Source organism: Harpia harpyja, chromosome 8 (assembly GCF_026419915.1).
Source record: "Harpia harpyja isolate bHarHar1 chromosome 8, bHarHar1 primary haplotype, whole genome shotgun sequence".
NCBI classification, from domain to species: Eukaryota; Metazoa; Chordata; class Aves; order Accipitriformes; family Accipitridae; genus Harpia; species Harpia harpyja.
The window spans coordinates 407,495-419,794 of NC_068947.1; the positions used below are offsets into that span (position 1 = coordinate 407,495).

General features: G+C 37.4%; 1 protein-coding gene across 3 annotated transcripts in view; it reads left to right on the forward strand.

Moving 5' to 3' along the window:
• CDKL5 (cyclin dependent kinase like 5) overlaps positions 1-12,300 on the forward strand; it is a 133,419-nt gene that overhangs the window by 87,525 nt on the left and 33,594 nt on the right. For all 3 annotated transcript variants that reach the window (XM_052794302.1, XM_052794301.1, XM_052794303.1), the window contains exons 8-10: positions 1,064-1,154; positions 5,756-5,945; positions 10,398-10,478. In XM_052794302.1, the coding sequence (XP_052650262.1) occupies positions 1,064-1,154; positions 5,756-5,945; positions 10,398-10,478 (362 nt within the window). The remainder of the gene's footprint in view (positions 1-1,063; positions 1,155-5,755; positions 5,946-10,397; positions 10,479-12,300) is intronic.

Genomic DNA, 12,300 nt, shown 5'->3' on the forward strand with positions numbered 1-12,300 from the left:
GATCTGTCTGTCTTCAGTCTCACCTTAATATTAATTATTTGTTTGAAAGCAGTAAGACAGTTGATACTTTTCTGAAAACAGTGACAGCATCTGCCTTAGGGTGCTTCTACATGAAGAATCCAGTAACATTACTGTGGTGCTCAGCTGACTTAAATGGAGCAGAATGAAAACAAAAATATAAATTATACCTACATCCAGGTTTTCTAGTATATGCACTCTTTTCACAGTCAGTGGTCTTAATTTTTATACCTTAGGACAGAAGTTAAGTTTTGGTACAATTGCAAATAAGTATACTGTTTGGGTTTGGTTTTGGGGGTTTTTTTTTTTTTTTTATTTTTAACAATATGATGTGGAGGGGGAAGTTAATTTGGACTTGGTTTCTGATCCTAATTCACTAAGATCTGTGTTACAAATGTGATGCTAAAGCAGGTGGGAAGCTGACACGTGGAGTCAGCCAAATGCAGATATAAAGAAGTTTTGCTGATCTTTGGTAGAATCCTGCCTTTTGTAGTTTTGGGGAGATGACCCTGTTCCTTGCCAGGTCAGAGAGGGAGTGTCCTTAGATGAGAATAGTACGTGATTTTTTGACCAGTTTAAAAAGTTGAATGCAGTAAGACTGTAGTAGTTAGGATCAATGACTAGAAGAGTCTACTCCCCAAGCATGTGTTACATTTCTAATGTTATGAATCTTCTTCTGCAAACAGCATCTCAGTGAAATTACTGGCAATACTTCAATAGCTTGCATGGCATGCTGACAGGTAACTTTTATCAATCTGTTTTGATTATGGCAAAGCACCAAGAGTAATAGCAAAATGCTATAGACTTCTGAGAAGAGTACACCAGTAAAGTAGTAATTAAAGCAGACATGCTGACTTTCACTGTCCCATCAATAAAAGCTTGCATTTCAGTAGACAAGCAATTGTTGGAGGCACCATTCTGCACTAGGGGTTGTAAACAATTTGCTTCTATATTAATAGGTGTAACCTCTTACTGCCAAAATCAGTGCTGATATGCATACTGTATTTAAAATAGGATATAATCTTTCACACTGTTTCTTTGACAGGCTTTGCTCGTAATCTCTCTGAAGGAAGCAATGCTAACTATACAGAATATGTGGCTACCAGATGGTACCGCTCACCTGAACTCTTGCTTGGGTAAGTACTGTTTGTAGAACTGCCATGATAAATCTCAACTGATTCTTTACATTTTTTCAAGCACCTTTTGTAAGGCTTACCCATAGAGAGCTGTGGTTGATTTAAAGGGAAGATTTCAAGAGGCTTCCAGGTTTTCATTACTTTTTGTTCATTTCCAGTAAGTCAGCGTGAGGCATTGACATGTTGACCTGTCTTGAGCTGAGCAGTGTTTAACTGATTAAAATATGAAGCTGAATTGTAACAAATATAGTTCAGATTCCTGCCCCCTGCCCCCCCCTCATTTCAGAAGAGATTTCCATGGCAGTCCTGTAGCCTGAAATGTTCCATCAGCCTTGTGGTGGACATCACATAGCAATGGCAGTGCAGCTTTCACATTACACTCCTAGTTCTCTTTTATCCTTTGGGTCAAAACTATGATTTGGTTTTCATTCCCAGTTACCCTTTACCAGCACTGCTGAAGTGGCTCAGAAGGGTGGTGCTAGCTTTTTACTAGTGAGGAAGAATTCATTGAAGAAGGCTGTATGAATCATTTTAGTAAAGCACTTTAGAAGTTAGCGTTGCATTGCCTGTGAAAGCCATAGTTACGTGAGTAGCCTCAGCCAGACAGTTTAGTTTTACTCTTTTATTAATCTGCAAAATAAGTGTTTTACTACCTCACAAGGTTAAACAGATTTTCAGATCCTATATGAACAAATTTATAGGACCCAAAAGGGCAAAGGAAGAGACAAAAATAACTGGAGATCTACTATATGTGATCTTCCCATTACTATCAAGTTTAACAGTGCATTATTCTGAACTACATGAACACTCTCATAGAATACAATTCCTGTATGTATAGCATATCTGTATTTATATTCACATATTCTAGAAATAAGGAATTGATAGCCACAGGATGAATCAGAAAAGTACTAGTCACTCCTAAGATTCTTTAAGCAAAATGTTTCATGCTGCTGAGAAACAAGTCTGTTGGAAGCTTCGATTAACACTGAACTAGACATTTCTTGAATAGGTAAAGCATTAGGTGATAATTATTCTGTCAATAAAGTCATCCCAGTATTCCCAGAGCTTGCTAATCTTAATCAAATTGGTAGACAGTTGCATTGTTATGTGCCGAATAGGATGTTAAAGCTGCCATTAAAAACCTCAAAGCTCAGTTTTTCATATTTTGGAGAAAACAGATATTATTAAGCTTCTAGCAAAGTGCATGTGTATATATAAGTATAAAAAAAGACATGGAAAGAAAGCTTCAACTGTGGCCTTTTTCATTACACATTTTACTCTTTGTCTATAGTAGTAACGAGGATTTAGGAGGAAAGACATGAAAGACGTAGTATTAATCTCACCTGCAGTTTTCAAAACTGTTTTGTTACCAAAGGAAATTTAGCAAGAATCATGTCTGTTTTTAATTGACTAAATTTGTTTGATTAGCTTGTAGAGAAAGGGAGGGGGTATGTGTACTTAATGCATATGACTTCAACTTTGCTGGTGTATGTTTTTAATGCCAAGTTTTTCTGGCACAAAGTGATGTCTGTTTCTTGGCAATCCTGTTCTATTTCCCAGACACTCGTCTTACTATTCCCCCTTCCCCTGCATTTACCAAATCTTTACAAGCATCTAATATTCAAAAGTCTTCCCAGGATTATTAAATATATACATTTTAACAAATACAGTTTTACTTTTTCAATTTTTAAAATGTGTCCCAGAGAGGTTTCTGATTTGCAATAAAGTTCAAGACTTAAATTTCAGGAGGGGATAGAAATCACTGCCTAATTATTCACAGAACATCCAAAATCTACTGACTTTGGAGAGCCTCAGGTAACTGTTAGTGGAGTAGTCTGTACCCTTTGATGACAAAATACTGCTAAAAGCCAGTAGATTTTAAGGCATACCAAATTACTAGGTGAAAACATGTTTTGGAGAATCTAATTTGTGCAGGAATAGACTACAGTACTTCTGATTTGTGGTGTCTCTGTCCTATAAGAGTTCTTTCATTTATCCAGCCACATCACTCTTGCATTGTTTACTTGTTATGATCTGACAAGACTGATCCTGACAGTCAGCAGAACAGGAGTCTTGAGCATGCCTTTTCAAACAAAAAAGTTGCAGTTTACTCTGCCACTGCCTTAAGAAATGGGTATTTGCTGATTTGTTTCTGTTTGACCACAGAGTAAATAGTGGAAATTTCTTAAACTGATTCGGCTTCCTTTATTCTCGTGAGCAAGGAAGGGTAATGGTCCCTGCTTCAAAGGAGTTTTAGCCCATTCCTCAGTTGTAGCCCTAGCTTGTTCTCCAATGCCCCAGCCTACAGCAACCTTTTCATCATTTCACATCTCAGTGGAGAAACCTGCTTATTAAAGGGGTTGCAAATAAAGATGTGGTTGTTTTTCTGTCATAATAAAAGGTAGGTTTTTTAGGTGCACTCTCACAAACTGTTTTGCTTACAGAGCCTCAGTTTTCCAGTAGAGGCACGAAATATCTTAAGAGCAGATCCTTGGCTTTGGAGTCTGTTCGTGTCTCTATTGTCTTTTGCAGCATGGAGAAAAACTAGTCCTTCCTTGGCGCTCAGACCTGACCTAATGGGTGGGTTGGACTGGCAGCACCACAGAAAGGACAAACATTGAGTCCCTCAGCAAATCGACAAGTAGTCACTATACAAGATTAGTAAGGGAATTATGAACCCACAGAGCCATTGTAGTAGTAGTAGTAGTACTAGTACTTCAGGAGTTTTGGCATGCTCATGCACTGGTGGTTCCTTGTCAGCAGTCTATTCCAATGGGCAAACTTTGATTTTGTGAAGGTTGTTTGTGAAAGGACTGCAGTATCTCATGGCAGATTCTGAAAGGCAAATGGTTCTTGAAATTTTGGTGACCTACTTCAGCTGTCCTAGGTACTGTAGACTACTGCACTAGGCATCTCAGTGGGCCAGTGGTTTCACTCAGGCTATTGTCCAGCTACAAATGGTTTCTCACCTTCCCCTAACTAAATCATCAGAGGGGTTACAGGGTCCTCTGGCCAAGTGTCCTCCCCATAAAGGGAAGTAACTAACCATGAGTAATCAATCAATGGGGAAAAGTCAGATATTTTTTTTTCTTTAAGTCTGAGGGTGTTCTCTCTCTAAACATCTTTAATCATCAGCATAAGGAAGGAGCGAAGTTAGGATAGGATTTGTGACCTGCAACTCCTGGTGCTGTCTTATTCTAGAAATAGTCAAGCCAGTTGTAACTTAAAAACCTCTTGAAACAGAGGTTGAGTTGTTGGATTACAAGTTTCAAAAAGAAGAGACTCAGTGAAATATGTTTTCAGTTCAATCTTTGTTGCAGTCTTTATTCTTTTTATATGCTTTTTCTTTGACATGAGAAGAATTCTCCCGTTGTTCTGCTCAAAACCTAAACATCCAGAAGAGATTCTTGGAATAAGTTGGATGTTTACAAAAATTTTTTACAAATTCAACAAGCAAGAACTCGGGCATACCAAAAAGGAGTTGCTTTGGTCTGTAGTAGGAACAATGAAAAGCGAAAAGTATGTCATGCATTAGCTGTTGCACGGTTGAGGTAGACAGCTAAACAAGCTTGCTGATGAACAGAACCTTAGAGTGAAAATCGGAAGCTGTCCAAAAGGATTTTGTGTCTCTTCAATGTTCGAGCCTTTAGACTGAATGTTGCAGTAGTCTACCTCTCTCTTCTTTTCATATAAATTTCCATTCTCCTCATTCTGATTTTCTGTCCTACAAGTCTTACAAATCATCCTCAAGCCCATAGTCTCTCCTGACTGGAGTATCCATATTGCTGCTTCTTCCATTAAATACCCTTGTATGTAGTCTCAAGAAAAGCTGGTATAGCCCTTGCTGGTGTAACACACACACCACTTAGTTTTGTTTCTGATGAATTCCCTATACCTCTTCATTGCTGACCTAGCTTCTTTTGTCATTTTCAGTTTAAAATAGCAGATGCCATCCTCTCCACCACGCAACATTGTTTGCACACACAGAGACCACCCATCAGAGTTTCTCCCCAAAACCCCACCTGTGGCTTTGCTCCAAACCAGGAATTACTTACTTTATGATGCTTTCTTTGCTTTCTCACCTGTGTTTTTTAAGGAATAGTTTTCAGGGGCATTCTGTTTTCTCTCTAATTAAAATTTCTTTGTATGAATGCTGAAACAAAGATTTCTTATAATTTCTGTTCTCCCAGTGGCCAGACCCAGTATGCCTATCCACCTATTAAGCTCAATGGAAAAAGAAATGTGATGCAGAAATAGAGCACAGTCATTAACCCCCGAGAGAAGGAAAGTTAGTGCTAGTTTAACTGGGAGTAACTGCTCCGCAGTCAAAAAGATTATTCTTCTATGTAAGATTTTTCGCAAAGGTAAGCAGATCCCTGGGGGTACTTGAGAATTCCTGTCCTGCCTCTTCAAGCAGTGATACATCAGGCAATCCAGGGCAGAAACAGAGGATTTGGTATTTGAGGTAGTTTCTTTAACATCAGAGTTTATTTTTCTGTGTTGGAAGGAAGTGAGCTGTGGGAAATATGGCCAATAAATTGAAACAACTCAGTAAGAAGACAGTGTCAGTGGGTGAAAAACATTGTACATTCGCTTTACAGAGCCCCTTATGGAAAGGCTGTGGATATGTGGTCTGTAGGCTGTATCCTGGGAGAGCTGAGTGACGGGCAGCCCTTGTTTCCCGGTGAGAGCGAGATTGACCAGCTCTTTACCATTCAGAAGGTGCTAGGCCCGCTGCCAGCCGAGCAGATGAAGCTCTTCTATAGCAACCCACGCTTCCATGGCTTGCGGGTAAGAGAAAGCTTTGTTCTTTTTTTTTAATTTACTCACACAGTATTTACAGTATTGTCATTGTTGTTGTGAAGGTTCTTCTCATTTACGTTGTGCATTATCTATTGCATGTGTTTCTGTGTAAGTACAGGATATTTAGATTATAAGGCATACATAATTCAAAGTAAAATTCTCATTATACCAGTATTGAGTTTTATAAATATGGGGTTTTTACTGTTAAAAGTTGATTAAAGATTTTCTTTCATTTCTTTGACTTGTTTAACATGCAAGTTAACATTTATCCCCAGCTTAGTATTGCCCTGCCAGATTTGCACTGTGAAGTTCAGTGGCATAGCTCTGTCAGTTTGGGGTGTGGAAAATTGATGCCTGCTGTCTTCAGGCTACTCTGTTGGAAAAATTTGAGCCATAGATGCTGCTATCATGGCAGAAGAGCTTTTTGCCTTTCAACTTACATTCCTGGGGAGTTGATGTAAGCCACATGAGTAAAAAAGCTCTTCCTACTGTCGGCATTGTTCCCCTTTCAGGGGTTTGCCAATACCACGTAATGATAGAGACTCACTGGTGTGAAGAAGCTGCTCAAGTTGAAAAGCGCAATATGGCAAAATCCCAGAAGCAATATATAAGTAATAGCTCTGTTATCTTTAACAATACCTGGTCAGTGATTGTACTCATGTTTCCTTGTAATTCAGTTTTTGTTGTCATTTTTTATTAATGAATGTTGCTTAGAAAGGTGAATTTATGGTCTTGATAAATGGCCTGAAATCATTAGCGTAAAATCCTATAAAGAGACATACAAAGGTTTTGGGAGACATGGTCTGTGCTAAAGACTCGAGATTTGAGTTCTACTCTGTAAAAGAGAAAACTTAGAGAATGAGAAAGGGGGAAAAAAGGGGGACCTAGTTGTGTTAAAACATGTTAAAAGTTGCCATAAATTGGGTTTAGGTGATGATTATAAGAAATAGTTGGCTTGAGCAGTTAGGATAATTATTTTAGCTACAAGGATAGCTAATTCCTAAGAGTTTTTGTTGAAGTTTGTAGACTCCATCAGTGGAGAGTTTAAAAAAACAATTAGACAAGCATTTCTTACAAGGTCCTATTTGTATTTGATCCTGTTCAGAACAGTGGGCTGGATAGGTTTTTCTGTTTAAAAAAAATTTATAATCCCTTATGAGGAAAGCAATGCTTTAAAAGTTTTAAGCAAAATAAATTACTGCCTCTTCAACATTATTTTAGAGCAGTTCTAGTTACGCAGTGTAATCTTATTTGGATAAATGCTCTGTAATGTCTTAGGATGAGAATGAAGTATATTTGTTTTGTAGCTTTAAAATACAGTAATTCAAGAAGACAGGATGGACCTAATGTGATTAGCGCAGCATTGAGAGTTAGGAATCTGTTCTCATCCTGGATCAATGGTTTATTATTTGGCCTCAGACATGTTGCTGCCTTCTTAGCCCCATCTGTAAAGTCAGGATAGTAATGATGATGACAGTGGCATATGCCTTCTGATAGAGAGTAGTTTTTGAATACTGAAGTAAAGTCTGAATAATGGCTTAAACATGAAAAATACTACAAAGAATATTGGTTCAGAATGTGATATTCATTAGTTAATTCATGGGGGAAAAATATTCCATGCTATATAAAAAACTTTAAAAATACATTTTTCTGAATGTAGCGTAGTGCTTAATAGTGGAAGATTTTCTGTTGCATAGCAGGTAGGAGGTATGCTGTGATCATGCAAGTTACTATTTACAAGCTGGATCTGGCGCTGGGTATTCACAAGATAGAAACTAGCCCATGATGAGAAATTGTTTATCCATATGTTTAGGCTTTGTGAGTTTCTACATTACTGTAACTGTGAGTACTACCATATTGTAGCACAGGACTTTAAAAATTCCAATACGAACACTCCAGCACCACGTGCACATGTATACAGATGCATGTTTGCAAACTTTCTGTCTCTTCTTCCCGCTCATTTCCTCCATGCATCTTTCTCTATGTATATGTATATACACATATACACACACAGTTTTCTGCATTCCTGAGGTTTAGGGAGTGTTTAGTGATCTCTTTTCAGTCCTTTTGAGGAAGAAAACATCCATGGTATGTTGAAGGCCCAAGGAAATAAAATAATATGGGATCAGAAAGTACCAATAGGCTGGTGCCTTTATGGAAAATGTGAGTGGTGATGTAGGACTGTAAATATTGTTCTACAAATAAGTTATAAATAAGCTGGAGAATCTCAACAATTCCAGTGAATAGCCATCTCTTATTACTGCTTTGCATGGCTTCGGCACATTTTCATGCTTCCCTGATCATTCCAGATGTAAAATCTTTGTGATGGTCATTCTACATGAAGACAAGAATATTTTGCCATTTGGTTCACGTAAAAAGCCAAGGAAGCATGGAAGCCTTGCTTCACCTAAGTTACTATCGAAGATCAACATAGCAGACTTGGATTTAAAAAAAATTCTCAATCATTAGTAAACCACTTCAAAAGAAAGCAAAGTAAAAAGAAAAATACAGCAACTACTTAGGAACAAACACATTCAAACTATGTTCTTTCATTTTCCTTCAAAGCTCCCATAATGTAATTTATGAAAAGTAATGCCAGTGCAAACAATGGCCAGCAATTCATAGTGTCTAATACGCATATACAGTGCACATGCAATGCATTTTGCTTCCACATAAACTGCATTTTTGGAAATGAGTGTTTGTACTGGGTTGCTCTTTAAAGCATAGGTTTGAAGCTAGTATTTACTCTGAGGAAAGTGAATGTGTAAATATATGCACCCAACTGTAACAATGCCTAAATGTAAGTGAGAGTTGAAAAATGCAAAAGTGAAAGTAAAGGAATAAAAATCTTTAAGGCTTCCTGCTCATTGACATTTTAGACCAAACATAGAGTTCTCATACGTTTTTATACTATAGCAAACTTCCACATAAAATGTTTGTTTATCTTCATGTTTGTTGATGGTTTTGTTGCTGTTGTCTGTCTTAATCACTGACTTGAATTTTATTGTTTTCTTGTATTTTCAGTGATTTTTAACTATAACTCGGTATTTTATGTGGGTATATTTTAAGCATGGCTTGACCCCATTTGGACATACAGTGATGGCTTTTATGTACCAGTAGACAAGAAGACTGCATGCTTCCTATTGTCAGTATTCTTGCTTTGGTGTGTTAGCTTAAGAGGACTTTTTAGAAAATACATAGGATGTGGATGGGATCAAGCCAGGCTGCAGCTGAAATACTTGCATAGTATTAGGCAAATTCCACAACTCTGGGAAGTACTAACAAAGTGTCTGGATCTCAGTTGCCTAGTTTTGGAGAAACTGTGATTAATGCCCATAGACTAGCTCATTGTTGGTTTGGTTTGGTTCATTTTTTTTCCAGAGGCTTCTCTGGTATTCAAATGCGTAATTTTCTCTAAAATCAGCATAAGTTGGATCCATGAGGTCTTTTATGCCTCTGTTGGAAATCCAGCCTTAAATTTGTAATTCTGAAAACACTGGCATATATGTTTAGTTTTTAAATTTGAAGTTACCTTGCTGAAATCAGTTTGTCTATTTGTTTGCTGTCAGTTCAACGTGTACCGCGGTCTGGAGATGGATCTCTGTTATCTGTTTCTTTTCAAGTCATTGTACTTGATGTTATGTTATAGCAATGAAATATTAAGCAAGTTTTCTTTCATTTGATATAAAGAAAAGATTCTGTCTTCATTTTATTTGACTCTTGCCTTGTTTACAAAGCAAGCAAAAAACCCCAGTTCTGTGCTTTATCTTTTCTTTCTTCAAATCATCAGTGCCTGTCCTGTTATTTCTAGGCAGGGCTAGTTTCAGATACTGCTTTCGTCGGGTTTTGTCCAGACTCCAGTTGACAAAAGGTGCCCTCCAGCAATGTGCGCTACTTCTCATGGTGTTGCCAGTTCTTACTGCAGCATGACCGCAGGAGCTATCCTGAACCTTAAACTTTTGGGGTTTTGATGTTTTTCACTAAAAACATTTTGGAATTGTCTGTTAATCTTTGGTTTTTAATTAGTACTGTATATGTGCTCTCAAATTCTCTCAAAGCTGCTATTAATCTTTTTTTTTAAATATATATTACTTATGTTATTTCTGAATCTATTTTAAACCTCCTACCTCTTGTCAGTCATAATGCCACAAACACATTTATAAATATAAGTTGATTATTTCTTATTTGAGAGAGGTTCCTTGACTGCTCTACTAATTCAGAATACTTTCTTTGGTTGACTAGATGTATATCATACATCAACAGTTACTTATTTCATTATAATGTTTTGTAATGTTTCATAAACCACTAACTTTTTCAGTGCATATGATTCCCGTTAATTACATGCCTTGATTCACTATGTAGTTTCTATTTTTTGAAGCATTGTATTCATGTATACCTTGTTTACATTCTCAGTATATTTATGCTATATTATTTTTACAGTTTCCAGCAGTCAATCATCCACAGTCTTTAGAGAGAAGATACTTGGGAATTTTAAGTGGTGTATTGCTTGATCTTATGAAGGTAGGAAAATGTATTTTATTTTCTGTCTTTAATATGTAAGGAAAGATGTCAGTGACTTTTTATCTTTGTTTCCTAATATGATACATCTTAGAAGTACTTGTGAACTTCCTTTTGAGATATTTTCATATCACCATTGTTTGTAGCAAAGCTTGATATTTCCTAGGAATCAGGAAAATACCTCTTGCAAATGCCAGGAGAGGCTGTTCAGATTTGACTGATTTGATAAACAATACATAGTCCAGACAAAAGAATCACCATCGTTTGTAGCAATATGCATTCACACTGACATACATTCAGATGCAAAGGTTACCTTAGTAATGCTGAGTATGAGCTCTCAACCCATAATAAATTTAGATAAATCCACAGAGTATTAGGCTAACCTGAGGTGTTGTTCCTTTGTTGTTGGATAAGCGTGAGGATGGGACAGTTGTCAAAGACAAAGTTGATGCACAGTAATTTTTTTTTTTTTTTTTGCCTGAGCCCTTAATCTGCTTGCTATCACTCACCTCTGCACAGCGTGTATGTTAAGTTACTCTTCAGTCCTGTTTTGGAACAAGTCACCTAGTTACCCATGGCCAAGCTAGGATGTGGTCCTGAGATAGTTTCTTACAGGGGATCAGGAGAAGCTGCCTCCCCTCAAAATGGCCAAACATTGTAAAGCATTGTGCTATGCATTGTGCCATGTTCCTGGGTATGCAACACAATACAGTTGTCCTTATTGTACTATAAAGACACCACCATGGTAAGCTACAGTACATCCCACCCATTATTTCACTCACAGCAAGCTGAAAAAAAAAAAAGTCATAGCATCAAAAATTAGGTTTAGAATCACAGGGGTACCACCTAAGAATTAAAGGTGATCTGGGACAAATATGAAGCATGGATATGGCTAATCAACTCTAAAGGAATTGTGTGGTCCCAAGCCCATCTATGCCAGTTGTCCTGGAAGCCAGAGGTAGTCAGCTTAGGGTATACTTGGGTGTTTACTTGCTTTTAGCAGTATTTATGTAGCTAGCAGAAATCCACCAAATTTGCTCTATGCTTTTCTTCAACACAACTGGTTCAAATCACTTTTATTTACTCTCCCTGCCTTATGAAGAGAGTCAGCATAGCTTTTATCTTGGTTTCATGGAGCCTGCAAAATTAGGTACCTTGGTGCATATAATTGCTTGTTTTGGTATTGTACATTCTCCTCTATTTTCTAATTCACAGGAACTTTTTTCTGGCATCATAGTTAGCTGTAGCTCAAGCTGTAGTAGCATATATTGCAGAACAGCAATTTCAAGATCATTCTTCAGACCATTGTTACATGTGCTGGGGTGGGGTTTATTTTCATTTTATCCTAAGTTTTATGTTATATCTCAGTGTCTTTTGGGTCCTTTCGTTGTGATTTAAAAGTTAAAATATTGTGAAATTAAGCACTTGAATTTTAGGGAAACACAGGTTTCCAAATAATTCCATTCCACTTTAAATAATTCTTTTCAACTTTTCTCTCCGTTTTTCTCCCTCCAAGGTAAGAAAGGTCAGGGATTCTGTAGAGGGGATATTTTGTGTGTGACCTATGTTACTTAATTCAGCAGTTGGAACGTTGTTAAAGAAAGAGCAAAAGACTACAAGAACAGAAGAGACTTGTGGTTAAGTTGCATGCTACAAATGCTGCACATACTTTGCTGTATGCCTCTCTTCTCCAGACACTGGACAGTCTGGCACATGTCCATGCTTGGTGTGTTCCTCGTTATCTGCATTCCCAGGGACCTCAGGTCTGATTACTAGATTACCGAATAACCCACACTTCAACTTAACGCCAGCTAAAGTAGTGAGT